At 48.5% G+C, this 25,314-nt stretch overlaps 9 protein-coding genes across 9 annotated transcripts; 6 read left to right on the top strand and 3 right to left on the bottom strand.

Annotated features, from left to right (window-relative positions):
* Positions 1-587: 587 nt before the first annotated feature.
* On the top strand, positions 588-2,246 carry N7462_008669 (CFEM domain-containing protein; the record flags this gene model as incomplete). The annotated part of the gene is made up of 8 exons (XM_057080384.1): positions 588-686; positions 750-885; positions 933-1,117; positions 1,178-1,214; positions 1,271-1,338; positions 1,403-1,785; positions 1,842-1,909; positions 1,966-2,246. The coding sequence occupies 8 exons, from the start codon at positions 588-590 to the stop codon at positions 2,244-2,246; spliced, it is 1,257 nt and encodes a 418-aa protein (XP_056930712.1).
* Positions 2,247-3,399: 1,153 nt separating this feature from the next.
* N7462_008668 (GMC family oxidoreductase) lies at positions 3,400-5,558 on the top strand (the record flags this gene model as incomplete). The annotated part of the gene is made up of 3 exons (XM_057080383.1): positions 3,400-3,455; positions 3,509-3,946; positions 4,016-5,558. The coding sequence occupies 3 exons, from the start codon at positions 3,400-3,402 to the stop codon at positions 5,556-5,558; spliced, it is 2,037 nt and encodes a 678-aa protein (XP_056930711.1).
* Positions 5,559-7,486: 1,928 nt separating this feature from the next.
* On the top strand, positions 7,487-9,434 carry N7462_008667 (sugar porter family MFS transporter; the record flags this gene model as incomplete). Its single annotated transcript, XM_057080382.1, has 8 exons — positions 7,487-7,529; positions 7,601-7,723; positions 7,784-8,008; positions 8,101-8,547; positions 8,601-8,910; positions 8,964-9,046; positions 9,104-9,189; positions 9,240-9,434. The coding sequence occupies 8 exons, from the start codon at positions 7,487-7,489 to the stop codon at positions 9,432-9,434; spliced, it is 1,512 nt and encodes a 503-aa protein (XP_056930710.1).
* A 1,349-nt stretch (positions 9,435-10,783) lies between these two features.
* Positions 10,784-12,171, top strand: N7462_008666 (uncharacterized protein; the record flags this gene model as incomplete). The annotated part of the gene is made up of 2 exons (XM_057080381.1): positions 10,784-12,058; positions 12,115-12,171. 2 exons carry the CDS (start codon positions 10,784-10,786, stop codon positions 12,169-12,171), a joined length of 1,332 nt encoding a protein of 443 aa, XP_056930709.1.
* Positions 12,172-12,423: 252 nt separating this feature from the next.
* N7462_008665 (S-adenosyl-L-methionine-dependent methyltransferase) lies at positions 12,424-13,626 on the bottom strand (the record flags this gene model as incomplete). Its single annotated transcript, XM_057080380.1, has 1 exon — positions 12,424-13,626. One exon carries the CDS (start codon positions 13,624-13,626, stop codon positions 12,424-12,426), a length of 1,203 nt encoding a protein of 400 aa, XP_056930708.1.
* A 1,170-nt stretch (positions 13,627-14,796) lies between these two features.
* Positions 14,797-16,864, top strand: N7462_008664 (glycoside hydrolase family 154 protein; the record flags this gene model as incomplete). Its single annotated transcript, XM_057080379.1, has 3 exons — positions 14,797-15,278; positions 15,340-15,638; positions 15,711-16,864. 3 exons carry the CDS (start codon positions 14,797-14,799, stop codon positions 16,862-16,864), a joined length of 1,935 nt encoding a protein of 644 aa, XP_056930707.1.
* A 315-nt stretch (positions 16,865-17,179) lies between these two features.
* Positions 17,180-18,442, top strand: N7462_008663 (phenylacetaldoxime dehydratase family protein; the record flags this gene model as incomplete). Its single annotated transcript, XM_057080378.1, has 1 exon — positions 17,180-18,442. One exon carries the CDS (start codon positions 17,180-17,182, stop codon positions 18,440-18,442), a length of 1,263 nt encoding a protein of 420 aa, XP_056930706.1.
* A 331-nt stretch (positions 18,443-18,773) lies between these two features.
* On the bottom strand, positions 18,774-22,469 carry chsB (chitin synthase class II; the record flags this gene model as incomplete). The annotated part of the gene is made up of 4 exons (XM_057080377.1): positions 18,774-19,701; positions 19,758-19,924; positions 19,995-21,903; positions 22,243-22,469. The coding sequence occupies 4 exons, from the start codon at positions 22,467-22,469 to the stop codon at positions 18,774-18,776; spliced, it is 3,231 nt and encodes a 1,076-aa protein (XP_056930705.1).
* A 1,043-nt stretch (positions 22,470-23,512) lies between these two features.
* Positions 23,513-24,566, bottom strand: N7462_008661 (DUF1774 domain-containing protein; the record flags this gene model as incomplete). The annotated part of the gene is made up of 3 exons (XM_057080376.1): positions 23,513-23,712; positions 23,828-24,267; positions 24,343-24,566. 3 exons carry the CDS (start codon positions 24,564-24,566, stop codon positions 23,513-23,515), a joined length of 864 nt encoding a protein of 287 aa, XP_056930704.1.
* Between the last annotated feature and the right edge of the window lie 748 nt (positions 24,567-25,314).

Below are 25,314 nucleotides of genomic sequence, written 5' to 3'. Positions count from 1 at the left end.
ATATTATTCGCCTCAAAGCCTACTACTGGTGGGGCTGTGCCTAGTCCTATTATTTTTGACGATTTTGGAATACCAGTCTGGACCCTACAAGCCCCGTGAATCAAAGAGATTATGTATAGAAGCGCAATGTGCTACTTCCACGGAGTGTAGATCTCAATACACCAAGAAGTCGCCATTGGGATGAAGAGGCAGCTTGGGGCTTCGTGATGGGTATTCAACCCGCGGAGAAAAGAGGCCAGTGCATTTTGGCCCTGTTATATGAAGTTCTGTGGCGGTTACCGTATCCCGCAAAAGATCTGCCATGCTTGACTAGTGAGGCAGGTACTAACAGCCGAAAAACTTGCCCGGTATCCAAAAAAAGGCAGAAATTTTGATCTTCTAAAAGGAAGAAGAGCGAAATTTGAGCTTGGAGATTGAGCACGCTAATCAGTTGATTGGGAAACTTGCTGGGCTCAATGTATCAATTAAGGGGCGGATCTGTACTCTCTAGACTGAGATCTTCCTGAAGTCGATATCTTGTCACATTGGACGTGATTTCTTTCATTCAACTTCTCATTGTCCAGTGCAAGCTTTTTTCAGTCTTCAAGATGCGTATGTTAAATATATCAATCCTGTCGGCTCTCTTGTTTGGAGTGTATGCAATAGCAGGGATGGAGGAGCTTGCTGCTTCCTTGCCTTCGTGTGCGGTACGTAATGCCGCCTCCCCGCCTTTTTCATGAATTTATTTGACACAGACTGATTTCTTTTAGCTCAAATGCATGATCTCTTCGTTGCCGGAGTCTCCATGTACCATAACCGACCAGATATGTCTATGTACGAATGCCAATTACACTACTTCGCTTGAGCAATGCGTTCTCAGCAGCTGCACAATTCGGGAATCTTTGAGTGAGTTGAAGCTCCATTCTATCCAAGAGCTATCACTAACAGTCAAGCTACTAAAAACGTGACAACTTCGTCATGCGGAGCACCTGTTCGGGATCGAACAAAGACAGTTTCGTACGCCGGTATCGCGGGTGGCATCATAGCCCTCATTGCGTTTTGCCTTCGCATGGTAGCACGTCTTCGATGCTGTGGTGGTACTTTTGGCATGGATGATTGGACAATGGCATTGACAATGGTATGCATAAGGATTTTCTCTTCTTGTGATGAGTTTACAAATTTTTCTAATAATGTGTAGTGCCTCCTAATTCCTCTATCTGCACTATCTGCAGTTTGTATGGAAAACATTTCTGTCGATTGATCTGACTATTTCGCTGACACTGCTTTATAGTGGCTGATACTGGCTTGGGAAAGGATATGTGGACTCTTCCATTTAAAAATATCACACATATTCTTTATGTTAGTCCCCAGTCCATCTCCGTTTCAGACAATCTTCCTTTGTGTGCTCATTCATTGCCTCAAGATATACTTCTGGGACGAATTGATCTACTTGAGCATTCTGCCACTCACGAAAATATCGATTTGCTGTTTTTACTTGCGAATCTTTCCCAGCCGACGCTTCAGAACGGCAACTTATATTGTCATTGGGCTCAACGTCGCCTATCTGATTACATTTGTGCTGATATCAGTGTTTCAGTGCCGGCCATTGCCTGGCGCATGGCTTCATTGGGATGGAGAGGGTGATTATAAGTGCAATCATATCAATGCTCAGGGCTGGGCAGCGGCTGTGCTTAACATGGTACTTGATCTGCTCGTCATGGTGCTCCCATTGCGGCAACTTTATGAATTGAACCTTTCCGTGCGAAAGAAGGCTTATGTGATGTGCATGTTCAGTTTGGGTATCTTGTGAGTATTTGGTAACCATCTGTTGGAGATACGCTAAATGCTAACTTGGAAATTAGTGTTACGTTGGTCAGCATCTTACGACTGAATTCGCTGATTCATTTCGCGTCCACCACAAACCTGACTTGTATGACTCCTTTTCGATTTCTCATTAAGAAGTAGAAGTCTGCTAACTATTAAAAGGGGATTATGTGAGCATTGGTTACTGGAGCACCATTGAGTGTGATGTTGGAGTCATCTGTGCTTGTTTACCTGCAATTCGGTCGCTCCTTCGTCGTGTATCCCCTCGAATGTTCGGAGATACAGAACATACCAAATCCTATGGAATGAACTCCCAGTCCCGAGGCACAGTGTCACGATTCGAAGGTGCAGTGCATGCCCATAGCAAAAGTGATGACCGCCATTTTTACCCACTTGGTGACTTGGACAACTCAAGTCAAGCTCATCTACACCGTGACGGCTAGTGGAGGAAAGGATTTGGGCGGTAAAATCAGAAGAGGTCCAAGGAAATCACTCATTAATCAATCATAAAATTTTCTTTTATTTAAAATGCGCTATGCAAGTCAATGTCAGCAAGAAGAGTTCTCTCACTTCTTGCAGCGCAAAATTTTCTAAAATATTAAATTTACCTCCCTGGCGGTGTATAAATTCCCGAGATGGGATTCTACGATACTACGGCTGAAATGATAATGAACTGAGAGATTCAAGCAGAGGCACAACCACTAACAACTATCAAGCCAGAAGGAGATAGAGGGGATGGCAGCTGTTTATTCATTCAGGGGCTTTGAATAACTCACTTACCTTTCGTGACGAGCCTGTCTTTTCAGTGAGTGGGGTTGTGAAAAATGCCAAAACAAAAGTACCGCACTTCTTACAAGTCGTTCGTTTCTGTATTAGGAAAATTGGCTCGCTAAGTCGGATCCATACCGCATATTAGCTTCAGTAAAGGATATACCCCCCAAAAATGAAAATTTTGACATGTTGAGGCTAGCACCTGTTTCCTCAAATGGACTAACGTCGCCGTTGCTGTTAAATTGGTGGCTTCATAAGCCGTGTGATCGGCATGGCGAACGAAGTGGGGCGGAGTTCAGCCACGAGGGCCTACTGAGCGGTGGGTTTAGAGAAAAGGCGGGTCCTTGTTGATTGGGTAGAATGACTATGGCTAAACATGTCAGGGTCCAGATTATGTCTGACCACAAGCAAATAGTCCATACCAGGGTAAATACGCGACAGAGCCGTTCCTCGGCAAAGAGCTTGTTAGCTAGTTTTAGCACTTGTACGAACTTACGTCGTATTGTGACGGAACAACGGTTTGGATAAACGGCATGGCAAGAAGGAAGCCGTTAGGAAGCCGTTAGAATGGGGAAATTGTAGGTCGATCCATTATCTAAAACATGTCAGGGGCACAAGCACATCGTGCGTCCAACAAGGGTATGGCTTGGTGCAGGTCACCTAGAACGTTGAGTATAGCTTTATAAAGGATCAAACCGAAACAGACGGAGCTTGACCGGAAAGCCATTTCTTTCTTCCAATTCGTTCCTTATTTTATTTTGTTTGAATTTTGAGCTTATTTGACCTTCTTTCAGTCCTTTTTTTTTCTTGCTACCCGTCGTCACCATGCGTCTATCTGTGGTGGTCGGGGTATTTTCCACTCTTACTCTCGCCTTGGCGAGGTAAGTGAAGGGTCAAATGGTTCTTTTTGAGATGTATCTGATGAAAAAATTAGGAACAATCACCGGGATCATCAACATTACAACACATTCAAGCGATCCTCAGACGATGCTTCATCAGGTGCCAGTACCACCGAGTATGATTATGTTGTCGTGGGATCTGGCCCTGGAGGCGGTCCCTTAGCAGCTCGGCTGGCTATCGCTGGATATAAAGTTCTCCTTCTAGATGCAGGAGATGATCAAGGCAATGCCACTCATCAACAGGTTCCAGCATTGCAGCTTCAGTCAACCGAATTCGAGCCTATGAAGTGGGATTACTTTGTAAACCACTACTCAAACCTTACACGCCAAGAAGAAGATTCCAAAATGACTTACAGGGCGCCCTCTGGAGAACTTCATGTGGGCAAAAACCCACCAGCTGGCTCTGAGCCTTTGGGTATCTTATACCCTCGGGCAGGTACTTTGGGAGGATGCTCCGCCCATAATGCAATGATGTGAGCCTGAAGCCATCCAAGTATTGATTAAAATGTTTTCACAGCAGTGGCTCACTAGAATATTGACAGCACTATCTATCCGTACGAAAACGACTGGGAGCATCTGGCTGCCCTCACCGGAAATGATTCATGGTCCGCTGCCAATATGCGTCAATATTTCGAAAGACTGGAGCGCAATCGATATCTTCCCAGCAGTCTTGTAGGCCATGGGTTTGATGGATGGCTCACAACAAGCCTGACGGATTTGCGCCTCGTTATTGAAGATCAAAAGCTTCTTTCCCTGATCCTCGCTGGTGCAACAGCAGCGGGTCAGTCTTTGCTGGGGAAATTGATCACAACTGTGACCGGTCTCGCAGAGGTTTTGTTGCGAGATCTGAATAATCCTTCACCGACGCGCGATTATGAAACGGGACCATATCAAGTACCTCTTGCCGTTGATGTTCCAGAGTATAAGAGAACAGGACCTCGGGACTTCCTTATGACAACAATCAATGCTGTTAATTCAGATGGCTCGCGCAAGTACCATCTGGATCTCCAATTGAACACCCTGGTTACCAATGTTCGATTTGACACCACTGGAGCCGTTCCACGTGCAACCGGCGTTGACTACCTTCGGGGACAAAGTCTTTATCGTGCTGATCCTCGAGCCTCTCGGACTTCGTCTTCCAATGGGACACCGGGGAGTGTGAACGCTGCACGTGAAGTAATTTTATCTGCCGGATCGTTCAATACTCCTCAGTTATTGAAGCTGAGTGGTATTGGCCCCAAGGAGGAGTTGTCCAAGTTCAATATCACAACCCTTGTTGACTTGCCTGGCGTGGGTTCTAATCTTCAGGATCGATATGAGACGGGATTAGTTGGCAAATCTCCTACTGATTTCGTACTCACCTCCAAATGTACTTTCATGTACACCCTCCCAGACCCTTGTCTAGAGCAATGGGAGAACGACCCGTTGTTTAGAGGCACATATGGCACCAACGGGATTGCCATCGCCATCATTCGCAAATCCTCGACTGCAGAGGATGAACCTGACCTCTTGATCTCGGGAGCGCCTGCAAACTTTCCCGGCTATTATCCAAACTACTCATACGAGGGCCTGAAAGATGCTCAGCACTGGACCTGGATTACACTGAAGTCACGGAGCCGTAATAATGCTGGCACAGTCGAGCTGCGATCTACAGATCCTCGTGATATGCCTATCATCAACTTCAATTCTTTCGATACTGGTGTGACCACAGATGATGCCGACGAGAAAGATCTGCAGGCAGTTTATGAGGCCATGGAATTCTCGCGGACTATCTTCGATGATCTTATTCCCCTAGATGGGGGTTTCGAGGAGGTCTGGCCTGGCCCCAACGTCACCACAGAAAGTGAGCTGAAAGACTTCATCAAGAGAGAGGCCTGGGGACACCATGCCTGTTGTACTGCTCCTATCGGAGAAGACGGAGACTCTAAGGCCGTGCTGGATTCCGACTTCCGTGTCCGTGGCGTCGAAGGTCTTCGTGTCGTTGATGCATCGGTCTTTCCAAAAATTCCCGGTTACTACATCGCCCTACCAATCTACATGATAAGCGAGAAGGCTGCTGAGGTGATCATTGCTGATGCTGCATAATTTCTTCTTTTTCTTTCCTGGTATTGCATTTACAATTTATATTCGTTCATCCTGTTATATATTCATTTTTTTTTCTTTGGGGATTGAGTTGTTATATGGGCCCCGGTTCCCAGGAAGCGGTAAAGGGTGCCTAGTTCATCAGAGTCCCCCTGTTATCAGTTAGAACTTGAAATTTTATTTTGCTTTCTAGTACAATAGATACAGACTGAAATGAATGAAACAACTTCAGGAAGAAAATGATGCCGGAAGCATCACATTTCATTCCACTGGCCATATGAAGATTTACATTTACTCAGACTCTTATGGTAAAGTCTTTGAACATGTATAGACGCGGGCCAAGTCAAACGTCTTGGTGGGCGACTTCAACGAAAATATGAGAAAGAATTGCTCCGCAGCACATAGGAACAATAACGGTACGTGCTGTTCCAACTGGGGGATCTTTTTAGGAGACTCTTTATTCGGATTTCCAAGTAATTTATGATTTTACAGTGAAGTAATATGACAGCAAGCTATTGAAAGTGTCCCAGCAGAAAGCCGGGCATACTGACCGTCGTTATGGTCAGAGTTCTGTCGATTCGTGGGAGCAGCCACACTTTACTGATAATGATTATCTTCTCTTGTCTTTCATGAGAATTGAAATTGTAATCTGGTCTATCGACTCCCAATATATTTTGGTTTTCCTATACCAATAGTCTGTATGATCGATCTACATAGTTCTTTCACCTTCTCGCAGAATTGCTTTTTTTCGTTTCGATACTATCAACCAAAAGCAACACATAAGGTTAAAAAAGGGGTGTATCGTGTATCGTGGTGAATGTTGATATCTAGTCCCTAATTCTGTATGTTCGATTCGAAAACATTTCTCGAGAGTGAAGAATAATAGTATCAACATCAAAATAGGCATGAAATTCATTCACCTTGGGTTAGGATTTACCAATGAAGTTTGGCCAACTGTAGTATTTAGGTTAGTCTACTCAGTTACTATAACATTCTGGCTAACAATTTCCTCCTAGTAATCTGCTAGGGCTACAACCTTATGGCATGATAAAACAGAAATAGACAAAATTCTACCAACTGTCGAAAGATACGCCGAAGGAGTAGAAAGCGGAAACATTGAGAAGCCACAGTCAGCTTTCGACCATACCGCTACTATTTATGGCTGTTTAGATCACACGACTTTACAGGGTCAGTTACGACGCTTTGTGATCTTATCAGTGACTAAGGGCCAACGCACAATCCTATAAGCCATGGCAGCACATTGCTCTTTCACCAACGAGGGCGGTGGTGGATTTGTCTCACCAGGCGAACTTGTTCGAAATTACCTTTCGCTGGTGATTTAAGCCAAGCTGTTTCACATTGAGCCACTGAAGTGAAAGTGAACCCTGGACTCCCCCTACGGAAATGTTGTTTTATGGACGGATGAATACTCCCATCGTCCCTTCGGGTGTCGCTGCCGATTCTTCAGGAAGCGGGAGGCGTCGGTGGCGTCCATCAAGCTCAAGTGCGTGTTGACGCTGGCGCGAGGCTTATCTCACTCGGGCGTCTTGTCTTCCAACCACAAGGCGACCACGTCAGCCACGGCGTGCGGGGAAGCGAGGAATCGCCCGGTGAAGCTCGGCCCCACTATTCTTTGCCCACGGTTTCCCCTGTTGCGCAGCATTTGCCACGCTTTCACCCTGCCAAAGACCCCGGATTTTGCCTTTCGGCTAATCAGGCGAGTGCAACCCCCACAATGACTCCGGGGTGAATTGCCCCGAGCCACAGCACTCGGGCTAACACCATCGCGAGAGACGAAGATCACCGGGGTCCCAATCCGTTCCAAAAATGGTGGAGAAAAAGTCCTGGGGCCCCGGAGTCCACGATCTCGGAACAGCTTTCTTCTCTGTCCAGTCTGAGACCGAGAAATTGTCAAGAAACCATCGAGAATTATGGGCCAGCTGCGTGGGAAATATTTACATTGGGCCGTGACAGGTATTTCGAGTCTTCCCTTGACCAGTTTGAGTCATTTGTGCCATGAGGAATACTGACTGTGAGAAATACAGCGGCAAGCTGTCAGGCGTTTCTTCTCCTAGGATATGACCAAGGTGTCATGAGTGGCTTGGTCGGAGCGGATAACGAGTTTGGGAAGCAGTTCGGTCACCCAAATGCCACTATGCAGGGCATCTGTATGTCACAAGGCATGCCTGGAACGTAGCTAAGGCAAGACTGACTCTGATTGACCACAGTAACCTCGATCTACGATATTGGCTGTGCGGTCGGATGTCTAGTAGCCTTTGTGATCGGTCACCGTGCCGGCCGGAAGAAGATGATCATGGCTGGAGGTGCTACCATGGTCATCGGCACGATCATTTTAGGTTCTTCTTATGGGAGAGCGCAGTTTCTAGTCGGTAGAGTCGTGACTGGTTTCGGAAATGGCATTAACAGCAGCACGGTGCCAACCTACCAAAGTGGTAAGTGACAGTTCAAGCTACATGCTCTCGTCCTCTGGGCACGAAGAGGCTCAGAAAGAAATTCATTGACTGATCTTCTTATCATTTCTCAGAGATGGCTCGCCCCGAACTTCGAGGTAGACTTCTGTCAGCGCAAGGAACAGTGACAATCATTGGACTCTGTATTGCCTACTGGATCGACTATGGACTCAGTTTCATCAGCTCTCCCGTCCAATGGAGATTCCCGATCAGCTTCCAAGCATTCTTCGCTGTCTGCTTAGTATTACAGATGGTCCCGTTACCAGATACCCCTCGGTGGCTCTGTGAACAAGATCGCAGTGATGAAGCAGCTTCGGTCTTGGCCCGTCTTCAGTCCGAGCAGCCTGCAAACGAATCCACTCCCGAAGTGGTGCAACTGCGTCGGCAGATTGAGACTGCCATCGAAATTGAGTCAGCTGGTGGTCCATTCCAGTACAAGGAGCTATTAAGCGGAGGCAAGGTCCAAAATCTGCGTCGGATGATTCTTGCGGGTCTGGTCAACGTGCAACAGCAATTCACAGGTAGGAATCCAATCATCACGCTGCACCAACTTCAGACCACTAATTTATTTTAGGATCCAACATGATCAATTACTATGCACCCATAGTTTATCAAAATGCCATGAATCTTTCACGCAACCTTTCGTTGATCCTTGGCGGCTGTACATCTCTTGCGTATCTGGTTGGATCAATCATTCCTTTATGGAGCATGGATCGGTTTGGCCGACGAACATCTTTGATGGTCTCTGCTGCTGGACTTTGCTTTTGTTTTGTCATGGTTTCAATCCTCTTGTCTACTGGCACTCAGTCCTGCGCATATGCTGCGACCGTATTTGTCTTTATCTTCCAGCTTTTCCTGGGTATCGGATATCTGCCCGTTCCATGGTTTGTCTTCAGCCTCTTTTTTAATCCATCGCAGTTGCTAACATGGATTGCAGGTTTTACCCAAGTGAAATTACCACTACTCGTATCCGTGCTCGTGGTCAGGCGTTTGCAGGTTTTGTGAACTGGATGTGTGTCTGTGAGTTGATGTTGTTGAAATAAGCCAGCCTGTAACCATCGTTGCTAATTATACCAGTCATCGTTGTTCAAGTTACCCCGACCGCGATCGATAATATCAGCTGGCGAACATTCATTATCTTTGCTTGTTTCTGTTTTGCATGGGTACGTAAGCTTCATGAACCGGCCCATCGATCAATACTAACCCTCTTCAGATCCCAATGGTATATTTCTTCTTCCCCGAGACCAAGGGGCTCGAGCTTGAGGATGTTGACCATCTCTTCGATAATGGCGGCCTCACTGGAGGTGTTTTTGAGTCCCGTGGATACCCGGTTCTCCCAGGACATCACCGGACTCTCAATACAGAGCGGATTGAAAAGCCTGTGGGGGTGGAGATCGAAAGAGTTTGACAGGGCTGGCGTTTGAACAATCAATCAGGCTTGCTTCAAATTGTAAATTTACATAGATCATTCGTGTCTTTTTGTCTTGGTCGCCCAAGATCGTTCAAGCTTAAACCAACTACATTGAGCAAATTATATGGTTTAAAGGGTGATGGGTTCTCCGTGTAGCCTCATATGTTGCCTCTCTGCCCTGGGTTCAGAGCTCTTCTATGTCCATAATTGACATTTATGCTGGTCGTTTGATGTTGGATTTATTCTTGTTGTAGTGGAAAGGTTCTGGAAGGGGGAATAAGATTAGTTTATATTCCCTAGTCTGATATATCCAGTTTTCAGGCATCTAATAAAACCGAGAAATTCCCACTTGCTTTCTATGAAATATGATTTATTTAATCTAGCCTCAATTATGATATAAGGTTCGACTGCTCCAACTCTTAAAGTGGTTGCTTTTATGCTCTGGCGATCAGTCATGGCGCTACCAGCTTCTAGTATGCATAGGCTTAAATTTGCATTATCTCACGGCCTATGTTCAGGATCTCAAAGTTATTGCCCTTGGTATTTTTTATATTCTTCCTCTTTACTGATGGAATCAGCAATTGGTCATACAACACGCAGTGACCCTTTTGATTAGTTGCGGACCTGATAACCAGAAATATTTGATAAATATATCATTCTGTTCCCAGTGCTGAAACGTCTACTGATCCTTTTTATCTGATGAACATGAAACCAATTAGTTAGAAGTTAGTATTACGTATCTACTTTGCCGGCAGGGGTCGGTTTCTTGGCCAGTCCATTTTGGGAAGCGCCATTCCTCGTGGCGGGACTTGGCCGCACTTAGCATCATTAAGCGATATGAAGTCAGAGAGGCGGCACCTGATCTCAACTCTGACTGTACTGAAGCATCTTAATGTTCAAGGTCCGTTTGGTTTTGGTAATCATGTAGTTCATATTGATCATGGATAAACAGACAGAGAAGGACCGAGGTCAAGACGCCGTTGGGTGAGCCTTGAGCAAAAGTTTCTCCCGATTCTTGCCTCCAAATATTCGAACAAGCCACATTCCCCTCCCGCAAGGAAGCGATGTAACGATCTGCGTAAATTCTTCCAAACAGGGTCTGTCGACCGCCATGTCTCACAGCGACTTTCTGGTGGGGTTGAGCTAGTAAGCTCAGACCTGGCGGGAACTTCCGATCCGAGGACCATGTCACTTGATCTTATCTGATCTTTCTGATTCCCATCACAACACATTTGGCTCTACCTTTTTATCGATTTTCCTCTCTTAAATAACAAGACCACAACCTCTCTCCCAATTTTTGCTCTTTAACAATCGAACAGGCATCACTGACTCGTGTCATTTTCATCATGGCTAGCGAGGGCCTTCCCAAAGACCCGCAGCTTTCAGACCCCGAAAGGCAATATATACTGGACTCGAGTGACCGATTTAATCGCCTAGGCTGGAAGCGCCTTACCGTTATATCAATAGTTGAGGCTATTGCACTTGGGAGTCTAAGTTTACCGTACGCATTCGCAAGTCTTGGCATGGTTGCAGGAGTAATCCTAACAGTGGGCATTGGGTTCGTGGCAATGTATGCCGGCTATAATATCGGACAGGTCAAATTACGATATCCGCAGGTCGCTCACTATGCAGACGTTGGAAATCTTCTTTTTGGGAAGTTTGGTTCGAAGATATTTGTCGGCAGTTTCGTGGCTCTTCTGATATTTGTCATCGGGTCGCATTGCTTGACTGGGGCTATTGCCTTCGAAACGATTACTCAAAGCGGCTCGTGCTCCCTAATATTCAGCATTGCGTCTGCTGCCATTCTTATGCTCCTTGCGATTCCCCCATCGTTTGCCGAAATTGCGATACTCGGTTATGTCGACTTCGCCTCCATTATTTTGGCCATAGGAGTCACTATGATTGCAACTGGTATTCAGAATACGAACGGTTCCTTCGACAATATTGTCCCATGGTCAGCCTGGCCAAAGCCCGGTCTTACCTTCTCAGCGGCCATCGTAGCCACCAACAACATTGTGTTCGCATACTCATTTGCTGGCTGCTTGCCGTCATTCATGGAGGACATGCACACGCCTAGCGATTACATAAAAACGCTTTGGTGGCTGGGAGGTATCCAAATTATCATCTATACCCTGACGGGATCAATTATATATGCTTTTGTCGGACAGGACGTGCAATCACCTGCCTTGCTATCAGCGGGACCCCTCATCTCAAGGGTAGTCTTCGGTATAGCCTTGCCAGTTATCTTCATTTCCGGGTCGATTAATACAACTGTGGTTTGCCGATACATGCACGGCAAATTTTATCAAGACTCTATTGTCCGTCTTGTGAACACTGCAAAAGGCTGGACTACATGGCTCGGCTTGGTTTTCCTTGTTACAGTTCTGGCATGGATTATTGCTGAGGCAATTCCCATTTTTTCGGAGCTTTTATCCATCATTTCATCACTGTTTGTTTCCGGGCTATCGTTTTATCTTCCACCAGTGATGTGGTATATGCTTCTACGGGAGGGTGCTTGGTATGAACAGCATAACCTCAAGCCTGCAATTTACAATGCTATAGTATTCCTAGTTGGCATGATCATCTTTGGATGTGGTACATATGCCAGTATTGTGGAGCTGGTAAGTCATCATAGTTCTTTGTATACGATCATGCTAGGTGTTCTAATTCTGGAAAGATCGATAAATTCGAGTCGGGCTCAATCAGCAAGCCTTTCACATGCTCAAGTAGCTAGAGTGATGCAAAAACGCACTGATAAACTAAAGAAGAAAGATTTAATATCCTATCCTTATCATATATAGTGCTTGGGACTACCATCGTTGAGTCGGAGGGGCCATATTTAAATTCAAGTTTTGCTCCATTCTACCTCATATAGAGTCAAGTCAGTACTTGAAAATCAAATTCACCCCATTCCCTCTCATTGCTGCTAAGGTATCCATTGGTATTCTATTTCCAACCGAATCTATCAAACATTCCAAAGCACTCTTCATTTACCGAAGATTACCCAAGAATTGCTTAATGCGCCGGACGGTAGAAGGACGTGGGCCAGGAGACGATGTTCGCTCCGCGATGAGGTGATAAGCCTGTAAAGTGTTGGTCTTGAATGCATGTGTGCCTCCCCACAGGAACAATCGAAAGACTCGGTAGGTCTCTTCCCCCAGCCTGCGATGATATCTTCCTTAGCTGCGTCCAGACGTTTTGCCCATTCCAGCATTGTGAGTTCATAATCACGGGTTTCTCGCGTGACATCCAATATCTCAAATCCATGGTAAAGAAATTCCGCCATGACATCCTGGATTGTCATGAATGTGTGGGTGCCACGCCAAATATAGTCTCTGGTAAAAGAGCTGACAGCAAACTTCTCAATAGCTGCTGATCCATCCAAATAGATGCGACCGCCTGGCTTGAGCACATCCCACACGGTGCGAGCAAAGCGCTGATAGTTTGGAATGTGTTCGATGACTCCGTACATGACAGCATGATCATAGGGCTCGTCGGGCTTATGTAAAAGAAAGTCTTGTAAAAACACTTGGCCTGGGAGGTTTTTGTCCTCGATAAGACGTTGAATGAAGCGAGCTGAATCTGGTGCGATTGTCAACGTCGTGACATGGACGCCACGAGGGCCGCAGTACTGAGTAATTCCACCCCATCCCCCGCCAATATCAAGAATGCGCATGCCTTCTTTGAGACCCAGGCCATTGAACATAGATTCAAGTTTATGTTCCGATGCTTCCTCGATAGTCTCGTCGGGTCGTTGGAACAATCCATGAGAATAGAATCTGAAGCGTTTGTCTATGAACGTCAGATAAAAATCATCTCCACGGCTATAGTGATCGCCAATAGCCTTAGCATTCATCGTTGTCGCAGTTCGAACAAAATCATAGAGAAATTGGACCTTCTGTCGAAGCGGTACTTTTTCGCGCAGCTTCTCTCGCGCATCAAAGAGTGCACCGATATCTCCTTCTACATGGATATCACCGGCAACAAAAGCACGACCCACGCCTAACTCAGTCATCGGTGTCTTCAGGGAGCGCTTAGTACGGAATGTGACTTTGTATAGTGGCTCGCCTGTGCCCACAGCCACAGTAGAGCTGTCTGGCAGCTTGATCTCTCCCGGTATATCAAGTCCAGCTAGCAAGGCGGCAAGCCCCGTGCGTGGGAGTTTGCTTTGACCAAGATCTCTGATCATTGCTTCAAAACTTGAGAATACAGATATTTTCTTCAACGGTAGAAATAATTTCAGTGTTTGGGTATGACTTGAATGCGAGCAAATGCATGTTATCTAAAGGGCAGCTGTCTTTATGACGCACTCCTTCCAAGAAGACACAAGATCCACCCAAGAGACTAATTTCGTAAGCTGATACACCCTCACCGAGTTTTTCATGTCGCCTACCAGGTTCTAGTTGGGGGCCTAGGGGCTACTTTATCCCACGACAATCTTTATTGGATGCTCATTGACCAGGGTAAGCCCTTAGATCTGACGTGCTTACCTAGTAGTGCTTAGAGTTCCATTAGTGCTTTTGATGATGTTGCTCCCGGATTTCACATGAGCTTTGTTGGTCTACATAACCTGTGAGGTCTAGATTTATCAGTCTTGCTTTGGAACCTACAATTCAAGCCGAGATGCGCTGGGTACGGCATCCACTCTTTCTATCAAATAAATCGACCCAATGACTCACGTCAATTATATGCTACCGAGGAATGCATGTAATAGTAGAACTGAAAATCGTACTCGGGCACCACAGCAACCAGGTGGAAAAATAGTTAAGTTGAATCCTTTTAAAATTGGCTAGCTACACACTTAAATAGTGTAAATAAAATGTTGGAAGCCGGTGGAGGGGTTCGGATTAGGCTTCTGTTGAAAGACATGACTGGACAATGGAATAGCAGCTCCCATCAATGAGAGGTGTCTTCTACTTAAGGCAAAGGACAGACGGAATTTATTATGCTCACATTAGTTTGTCAGCCCCTGCTGCAGTAAGAAATCTGCAAATGCGGTCGATCTTCCTAAATGCTGGCTTGGGTGCTTCACACCCATCGGCTAAATTCAAGCCACAACACCCCCACGCAAATATCCCCCCAACTTGACTGCTTCCGACCATCGGTGTTGAGACATGATTGGCCCCAAATTTGGCTGATTCGGTATTCGCAAACAAGTCCGACCACTTTAGCAAATATACACAACCGGCTAATCTGCTAAGCTAACGCGTCGGGTGAAGGAGCTTGAAACCCGATCGTACGCGGGGTTTCCCCACCATCGTCGGACAGTCGCCCGATGTCTCCTGGTTCTATTTAACCAAATGCTAAGTCGGCCACTGCCTATGATCATGTTGTCGCGTCAAAATATCTAGAACATATAATGTCTATCCACGCTAATGGCAAGACACCTGCGCAGGCGTTTAGTAAATCGCCATTCCGTACTCGATCTGATTTGCAAGATGCCTGTCGCGCGCTTCTTGACCCACTAGTTCCTCTCTTCACCCCCGGTGGAAGCCGGGTGAAGATCGGCACGTCCACGACTCGTTTTGACGAAGGCGGCGCCCAGATTGAAGGATATGCCCGTCCTCTTTGGGGTCTGGCATCCCTGGTGGGTGGCGGGTATGAATACGCGGAGGCCAATCGCTGGCGCGAAGGCATTATCAACGGGACGGACCCGAACCACGCTGAATTTTGGGGCAATATCGAAGATCTCGATCAGCGAATGGTTGAAATGTGCCCAATTGGATTTACACTTGCTATTGCGCCTGGTACCTTTTGGGATCCATTAACGAGTGGGCAGAAAGAGAACGTTACGAATTGGTTGAATAGCATCAATGCACGAGAGATGCCGAACACGAATTGGTACGCATTATGATTACCGCTCGCACATTTGAGGGTTTTAACACGAATTGTATGTATCCAGGTTATGGTTTCGTGTCTTTGCGAACTTAGGTCTACGAAAGAACGGCGCGCCATACTCTTTATCCCGTATTGAGGCAGATATGGACCATCTGGATACTTTCCATGTTGGCGGTGGGTGGAGTAATGATGGTCCTAAAAGCCACCATCAAATGGACTATTATTCTGGCTCTTTTGCGATTCAATTTTTGCAACTTCTCTACTCCAAGCTGGCGAGTGATTTCGATGTTGAACGAGCTGAGCGCTATCGGCAGCGTGCAAGAGAATTTGCGCGGGACTTTGTGCACTACTTCGATCCTGATGGTGAGCCCTTGATGATCGCAATTTATTAAAAGAAGTACCAAGATTGACTGAGGTCGATTCAAATCTTCACAGGAAGCTCCATTCCATTCGGTCGCTCCATGACCTATCGATTTGCAATGGTCGGATTCTGGGGTGCTTTAGGTTTTGCCGATATCGAGTTACCTGCACCACTCACCTGGGGCGTTGTAAAGGGCATTCTTCTCCGACACTTTCGCTGGTGGGCGACGCAGGAGGACATGTTCAACAATGATGGCACGCTAAGCCTCGGATACTCGTACGCCAATATGTATCTGACCGAAAACTATAACTCGCCCGGGTCGCCGTATTGGTGTTGCCTTTCGTTCATTCCTCTGGTACTTCCGGAAGCTCATCCATTCTGGGCCTCTCCGGAAGAGCCTTATCCTAGCGACAGCTTACCAGCGGTTGCGGCGTTGAAGTATCCCAAGCATATTGCTATTCGTCGTGGAGGGCACTCATTTATTCTGTCGTCGGGCCAAGCGTGCCACTATCCATTGAAAGCCACGCAGGCTAAATATGGAAAGTTCGCATATAGTTCAGCGTTTGGGTACTCGGTGCCGACAGGCTCTTATCAGCTTGAGCAGCATGCGCCAGATAGTATGCTTGCATTATCAGATGATGGTGGTGATATCTGGCAAACGAGACGACTTGCGATAGACGCACACTTTGAGGAGCCCGACCCTAACGGCTCCCCAGTCCTTGTTTCCAGCTGGAAGCCATGGGCCGATGTCGAGGTTGAAACTATTCTCGTGCCCCCGGGAATTGAGAATGAGAATTGGCACATTCGTGCTCATCGCATCCGAACCGGACGCGCTCTCCAAACCTCCGAGGGGGCATTTGCTATCTATGGATGCCGTAGTGACAATGGCCGTATTCTGGGGCCTATGGGAGACAATGACTCTGAAGGTACCATGCACGACAATCGTAGTGCAGTTGTTGTCTCATCAGCGGGCGCTGTTGGCATCGTTGAATTGCACAAGAAGACCAACCGTTCCGGGCGGATTGTCCTGGCTGATCCAAATTCTAATCTTCTACATGGTCGCACGCTATTGCCTTCGCTTTCGATGGACCTATCTTCCGGTGAGGAAGTTTGGGTTGTATCAGCCATTTGTGCCATTCCTGATCATCAGAGAGACTGGCGAACAGCGTGGCAAAAGGAACCAACCATTCCTAGCTGGTTGCAGGAAAGGATAAGCAAGACAAACTAGGCCATGATGATGATACATCACGATCAGATTTAATCAAATGTCTACACGGGAACAACATGTCAGATCACAGATATTCCTCTTGAACACAATTCAGATTAACCAATTTACGCCGAATAGTAAGCGCTCACCCGGCATAGTCAGTAGCAGAAGCCCAATTGTTAACCTGTCGATTGCGCTCGAGTTCCCCGCACAATCGACAACAGCCGCGGCAGAGCGCCATTCCGCAACAGCCGCAACTTCCGTTCATATACTTTTACAGCTCGACTCGGTGCACTTCGATCTGGGACATGCGTATATATGTCACGTAAGACCAAAATGCGCCTGTCAACATCGCCATGGACAAGACATTCTTCGCATGCTATATGGCCTATTCGAGTCGTGCCAGGTCACCGTTTTATCTGCACACGAACGTTCCCTCTTCGACAGCCGCCCAACCACAACCCCACTCCGAGGCTGCACCTACAGTTCCCCTCGGACGTGGATAGGGTCTTCACAGCGTACATCGGCGTAAAAGTGACCAAGAGCAAATCTGAAGACTCCCAGACCAGCATATCCGCCCTCCCACAACCATACGCCCACGTCCAGCAATGGCTTGCGGACCCCCAACACGCCCCATCCTCAACCGAACAGTTCCAGATGTTAGATGATACAGTGAGCCACCTTCTCACGGGACAGAATGTATCTCCCTGTAATACCCCTGCGATAGCCCCTCAATCAGGGCAGTACTCCTCAGTCTGGGCCTGCTACTGGACCGACGAAGCCCACTTCAGAAAGAGCCTCGCAACCCTCAACCTTCTACAGCTCTATCGTGGCCTCAACCCAGCCATGAAACCCAGAACTAGCCTGTGGTCCGAGAGTTTCGTGAGCGATGTGTCGCGCCTGGAAACGGTGTACTCCGCGACAGACTACTTGCCCGGGCTTGCCCGGCTACCAGGCACGACGACGACATCGCACTTGCACACGGGGTACTGGGGCGCAGCGCGAGACCGAATACCTGGCTCCGGCCAGGATCTCTTTGTGCAAAGCAGGGGTGCAGAAACGCCAAGTGCGGAGCTGCCACGCTCCTCTGGGACAATGGGAATGTCGGTGACGGGGACCAACCCGGCAAACATGGTGCACATCCGGTCCGGCCAGTTCTGGGGGTCTTGTGACGAGGAAGAGCGGACGGCATATCTACAGGCTGTGGAGCCAAAGCTACGGACTGGGCTGGCTTATCTCTGGGATGCGTCGGAGGAGAGTGGAGCGACTGGGGTGCGGTACCTTCAAAATGTAGAGGCCGTCGGCAAGGTACATTCAGCAGGATCGACGGAATTTCGAGAACTAGAGGAATCTTGCGTGACGGGATTCTTCAGAAACATGGGCGACCTGGAAAACTGGGCGTCACGACACCCGTCGCACTTGGCGATTTATGCGGCGGCTGTTAAGCATGGCAGGCGATTTGGTGATGCGCGCAAGTTTCGGACGTGGCATGAGGTGTCCGTTTTGAAGGATGGAGAAGCACGCTTTGAGTATGTGAACTGTGCGTTGGAGATGGGGGCTGCGAGGCAGATGGTTGTGTTGAATACGGAAGCATTATAGGAGAAATGCTCACAGAATAATATCAAAGCCAGCAGGGAAACAGGGAACGCAGGAGTGGTAAGGAGAGCACTCTCAGGATAACCAAGAAACAGACAACACATGTTGGAAAGAATCGTAATTTGAGTTCAACGCGCATAAATACATCCGATCAATACACATAGACACATAGCACCCCGCAGGGTAGAAATAGTAAGCATTGAAACTAAAAACAGCTCATATCATGCCAATATTTCCATCATTAAAATGAAACATCATGAAACCCAACTCCAGAAAGTCAAACCTCCCAGATCCGAACATATTTGAAAAGAAAAGAAGAAATGAAAAACAAGATCTACTTTCGCCAGAACATAGCCTTGCCGAACACACGACCAACAGACCACCGGGCTTCAGCAATGCGATCCTTGAAACTCGGACCGCCACTATACCGAATAGGCTTAGAGGGTGCTTCTGAGCTGCCTCCGCCAAAGCTACTTCCACCGAAAGAGCTGGGAGCAAAGTTGGAGATATTGCCGGCATCGAACTTAGTCTTTCCTTCAACGATCTTGTGGACCAGGTTGAGAATAGCATAGGTAGTAGAGCCGATGGCGCGAATGGCGGCGAGAACAGCGACAGACCATAGAATGATAGACAGATAGATATTCGTACCGCCGGAGTCAACGCCATATACCTCGGAAACTGCCATAGCAAGAATAACGTTGGCAACGAGCCAGATGGAGACCATGTACGTGCGCACTGCGCGGTAGTAATCTTCCTGCATTTGAGCTTCGGAGAGGGGCGGAGTGGGAACCTCGAGGCGATCGCGGAGGTTGCGTAGCGCGGCATCGTAGCCACTGTCAATGTCGAGTTGCTCAGAAGGCATCTCCACCACAACGGTGGTGCCGTTGATAATTTTCGCGGTACCCAGATCGGTATTAATCACGTTGTCACCCTTCGTACCCCAAGTCACGTCGTGGGTATTGCAGAAGGCGTAGACCTGCAATATACAGATATAACTCGGCATGAGAAGGAAGTACTGGGCGGACGAAGTGAACATATGCCACGGGTCGAGGTACAGGAACGAAGTGAAGAAGTAGAGGCCGACAGTGGACAACATAGAAATGGCGATGTTGGCCATCAAAGAGCTGCTGATATCCAGCGAAGAGTCTCCAACGCCAGCGAAGGACATTACTTCCTCGACCACGAGATACAAGGCACAGAACACCGTGTAAAACATGATGATAGCGTACACGATTATACCAGCGAGGTAGAGATTTTTGGCACTATCATAGTGGTTAACACTGCAAAATGCTTCGGTCACAAGAAAAGAAGAACATACCCTTGAGGTCGATTACCAAGAGAGACGATGAATTGCAATGCCATAACCAATACACAAGCATATCGCAGAACGATGAAGATATACTTGCCCATATTATGGCCGAAAGGATCAAGGGTCTCATCAGTGAGAGAGCCAGCGATGAAATAGAAAGCGAGATAGAAATTAGCCTAGAGTGGATTGGTTAGTCGTCATCCATGCACAGGTCTAGGATCAGTTGCCTGGATCGAGGTTACTTACCAGACCAAAGTAGGTGAACAAGAGGTTAAGGAACTGATAAACGAATTCAATGTGCAGCAAGATTTTCCGAGTCAAGGTATGGTCGGTCTTCCAGATCTGCTTCGCATTGAAAATCGAGTACACAGCAGCGAAGAAAGCACCGTTCAGCCAACGACGACGCTGGGAGATGAACTCAGGCACCGTATCAGGCACATCCGTCTCGCCAACAGCACTCTTGACAAACTTCAAAACCCACCTCTCTTCACGCTTGGCAACCAACTCCCAGCAGAGAATACGATCCTCGGCGAGGTACATGTTGGCTGTGAACACGTCCGCATCTTGACCGTGGAGTGTCTCACCCTTAAAGTACTGGTTGAGCGGGCCATGGCCATCCGCATCATTCTGCAAAGCAAAGAAACGATATGCACTGAGCGCACCAGGCAGCACAGTAATATAGCCGAATACCGATTCAAGGGGTTTGTCCAGAATGTTGGACATCTTGTATTCGAAATTCTGACTCGCGACAAGCGGGTTGAACAGACCAAGCATGCCCTTACCCTTACCGGCCTTAATTTCACCCGCAGCCCCCGCAACATTGGAATCCTGGTCGAAGGCCTTCCAAAGGTGGTACAGAGCAGTGGGGTCTGGCTTGGTACCAACGTCCAGCAGAATACAGATATTCGGCTGTAGCGCACGACCGAAAGCATTGAAGAACCAACGGTGCGAGTTCAGCTTCTTCTGGTTGTGTTCCTTAAGACAGAAAATGACTTGGCAGGGGACGATGCCTTTCTCAGCGCCCTTAAACTTGAGATCATCATCGAGCGAGACTTGGGTTGTGTACTCATACACGTGAGCGGTGACTTCCTTCTGGTTGACAATGTTCTTCGCAATGCCCTCCTGGTAGACACCGAGAGCGGCCAGCGCATTCAGAGTCCGGGGGTGTACTTTCTTGCGGCCGTCGGCGATAATGCAGACCACAATCTTCTTCCAGCCGTCTTTGCCCCAGGTGCGGGACTTGGTGCGAGAACAGAAGTGGCTGATGTTCCGCATGACACCGTGCATGGTACGAGTGAAACCGATCTCGTCTTCATTGTACATGGTAATGCAAATGAAGAGTTCGGTTTCACGAGTGGTGCTGCCAATCTGCTGGCGGAGCTTGTAGCCCCTGTTCGTAAAGTCATCCGGATCAGATGTGACAGCCGTGTACCGCATATGAGTGAATTCGCGGTCATCACGACGTGGTAGGAAACTGTGCAGGATAGTAGGAATTTTACACTCAAGGATCAGTTCACCGTTAATCAGCTGAACTTCTTTCTTGGCCATTTGAGTGGGGCGGACGCCGCGACGGCCTTGCTTTTCAGGAGCCGGTCCATAGTGGAGGTTAGGATCGATCATGCCATCGTCTTCTTCTTCTTCTCCATCCTCCAAGTCCACCTTAGACATTTGGTCCTTCTCGTCACCCATCACCGTTGACTCGCTCATAAATGATCGCACGCTGTTTCGAGAAGTATGGTGAATCGTCCGGCCACCTCCGCCAAAAGGATCCTCGACGCCGTGCCCATCTCCAATATCGATGCTGGTATCCTCTCCAACTGAGGCTGTCGGTGCAGAGAACAGCGGAGCCGGTGGCAAGGGCCGCCTAGGGCTGCCACCATATCGGGAGCTGGGCGTGCCGGGGCGAGGGCTGCCATTGATATCGGCGCGTTCATATCCAACGCTCGATACCGACGGAGGTCGAACATGACCAGGGCTCCATGGGCGAGTGGGAGATCCCGTGCGTGGTGGGATCGAAGGATAAGCTGAGGTATCAGCTAAACTAGCTGTGGGGATTGGGATGGAAGGCGCGCCTCCGAGACTCGAAGCCGGACGCGACGGGGAAACGGCACTAGGGACTTGATAAAACCGGGGGTCGTATGGTGCTTGGTTGGTCCTATTCCGCGTTCGAAAATTAGTACGAGGCCGCGTAGGGTGTTCCATTTTGCGGTGAAACAGGCAGTGTATTGGAAGTGGGGATGCTGAGTGCAGGGCGATATCATAAACAAGTACTAGGTACGCATTGTTTAGGCCAACGCCACAGTGTCAAACTAGCTCTCAAAGACAAGCTCTCCTTCTACACTCGCGTCTCATGGTGGGACCCATTCCTGGGCAGCCGCGCCGAGGCTGCACAGCGTGTGAAGAGCATCGTTGCATTGGTAACGACTGGAATGTGTCGGGGAATAAAGGCTCCACTGGTACAAGGCTGGGAACGAATAGAAGAGCATATACGTACGGAGTGATATCTGAGTAGTCTCGGGAATAGTTGGACGGAGATGGAGCACGAGGACTGCCACTCAAGTCTGTGTCAAAGTCGCCGCTGGTCGGCAACAAGCGCATGGTTGCGCCATTGTGTCGCGACGCCGCACTTGGAGACTCCTGGTCGGACAGATATGAGGCCGCCTCGTGGTCCAAGTAGGCTGGGGGCTCATCCCCGTAATTGGACGGCGGGTGACGATTCATGGCGTTCGGCCGCGGAATGTGTTCGGGAGTATTCTGGTCTTCAGATCCTCATAGTATGGGGACCGTGACTTGGTCGGTGAGAGATGAGACACGCTGCGTGATGGAAACCCCAGACTACAATTCTAGTGGTATCAGCACTGAGACACCGTGTGGCAGGTCTTTGACAGGTTCGTTGTGACGTTAATACATAATTCGGAAGAGCATTGGAATGTGGGGGGTTGAGGAATGATCAAGCTCACCAAAACTTTTCGAGGGACGATTGAAAGTAGAAAGTAATCAATAAAAAGTGTCCACGAGGCAGTTGGTGAAGTGGAAGAGCTGGGGAAATCAAGAAATAAGAGGAACTGCCGGTCACAGCAAACAGTCTCGGCCCCGATGCATCCGTCCACTGCGGCTTCGATCAACAAAGTGGAGGCGTGCGGTTGCCATGGAAACGGCATTTGCAAGGGCGCTTCACTTGTTTCACCCCCGTTCCTGCACGGGGCCCTATTAACTTGAAGATCGGAGGCTGGGCAGAATGGGCATCGTAGCACAATAATATTTATTGGATAGTAGGTGGATAATCTTCTTTCCTTACGCTCGCTTCATCCTCGAAGTCCCTCGAGCCCGATTACTGATTATCTTGGATCGTGCAGTAAACATATCCGATGCGATGGTCTCCACCGAGTGGATCTATGCGGGATTGCGTAACGCCCCAGCTGTGGGCTTAGCGTAATAACAAGATGCATTAGAACTCGGAAATACATCAACAGGACTGACTCCCGGTGGTATTATTAGATATCTCCATGCAAAACGATCAGAAGAGTGGAGATTTGCTCTCCGTCCGACCCGTTAATCACGGGCATAAAGCGCATAGCCCCCGCGGGACATTAAGCATAAGAGACAAAACGAGAACAATAACAGCAGCCTCCCACCAACCACAATCCAATTTGGCGCAAGTGTCCCTCAAATTATTTCCCCAGGATCACACCATTTTGTGTTCTCACTCTCCTCCATCCAAAGCGCACAATTCCTTGCCGCAATAGACTTCAATCCTACTTTCCTTAAGCTTCCTCGTTGAGCAGCGGCTGTCTTTCGCGGTCGGTGGACTCGGGATGGGTAATGCGGCGGAACAAACTGTCGCGGCCGTAGTACTTCGTGCTAGAGACGTACAGCGAGGTAGCCAGGAAGACTGCAAAAATCACAAAGGCGAAGATCCATTGCAGCGCGATAATCTTGATGCCGATTTGCTCGAGAGCCAACGCTATATCACGACAGCATACATATATCAGTAAAGCGACTTAACAGGGTTCATCACAATGCCATGCGACAAAGTCACATTATCCTGTGCGTGGGTATGGGTCGATCTGAGTACTTACACAGAGTGAGGAAACTCAGGCAATAGCCCAACGCATAATCTTGGCGGACGGCAATATGGAACAGGCCCACTACGAGAATCACCCAGATGAAGATGTTGGCCACAATGCGGCCAGGCAGATTGTGGCTATGGGCTGCCACGGCGCCATTCCAGAAGAGCGCGGTCAAGGTCCAGGCATACGGGCCAGCGACGGCGGGGATATGCACAAACGCAGGCAGGCCAGTGTAGCGCCAGTAGGTGATGGCCTGGTTGAACAGATGGGCGATTAGGATGATCTCGGCTCCCCAGAAGTGGTTGCGAGTCCATAGTAGGATCCAGGCGAAGGTGAACAGGTTGTTCAAGATAAAATGCGTAGCCACATTGGCGGCAGCAGCGACGATAGCAGTGTCTTTGGAGAACAGATGCCAGACATAGCTGAGCTGAGACAGAAGCAAGAGAATCCTGGATGGTGCGTTTAGTATTAGAAATATTGCAGGGATCCTTACGCGCGCTCTCCCCTCTCTTTCTCTGACTTACCAATAAATTTCAGTAACAGTAGTATGTTGGCTGAACGGCGTGGGATGCTTGTTGGCCTGCTTCCAGATCTTGTGGCTGTGCTTGACATCATCCGGCGAATGGACGGAGTAGTAGATGCCAACGATGACAACCAGGGCCCAGGTCAGTGGGACCAAGATGCGGTAGACAGTCAACGCATGTGGGTTATGAGTTTCGCGCCGGGCAAATGGGTTGTAGGAAGCCATGATGGACGGCCGTGAGAGACGCAGAGGGGAAGCGAGGACAGTTACAGAAGACAATCAACGAAAGAACGACAGGGAAGCGGGGGCGCGAATGCGTTATATAAGAGAAACCCAGAAGCAGAAATAAGGCCTCGCCCCAAAGCCGGGAAACCTGGCACGTTTCATCCATTCACCACGCTTCTTCCTTCCCTGACTCCCCTTCCCACTCTGCCCCCTCTGCACCGCCTGAGAAGAACAGCCACTAAGGAAGATCCCAGATTTCCTTCTTCAATTCCTCGAATACCTTCCGGCTCTCACCCCGCCAACTCGCCAATTCCCGTTTGCAATATTCCAATAATTTCTCGCCTTCAGGCGGAACCGGACGATCCCCGGTCTGATGACCCCGCCAGCCAACCACTCACCGTGTCGCGCAGCAGGGGTGGCGCCCCCCGCGGCAGCACAATGAGGTCAACCGCTTCCAATCAATGCATCCCATTCATTTGAAGAGGTCCGGCTTCCGTGGTCCTCTCTACCCATTGGTTTATCCCACTGGGGAATCCGCGGGGAGGTTGTATGATGTCTTTGCCCTCATGCTTTTCCAGCGGTGATGTCAAGGCCCAGCTTTATCGCGGGATCCGCTCTTATCGGAGCCTGCGCCGGTCCTCACGTCAAAAGCTCGCAAAAGCCGGTTCTTCGGTCTTGCAAACCCACTTGGCGTCCCGAAACGGGGCCTGGTCGGGCACCACAGACACTCGTCATCGACCGGAACACC

The sequence above is a fragment of the Penicillium macrosclerotiorum genome (genome assembly GCF_028827735.1).
Source record: "Penicillium macrosclerotiorum strain IBT 26536 chromosome Unknown utg000008l_segment0_segment0, whole genome shotgun sequence".
Lineage (NCBI taxonomy): Eukaryota > Fungi > Ascomycota > Eurotiomycetes > Eurotiales > Aspergillaceae > Penicillium > Penicillium macrosclerotiorum.
Note: the sequence above shows the minus strand (reverse complement) of the source record. Positions and strands in the feature narration are given on the sequence as shown.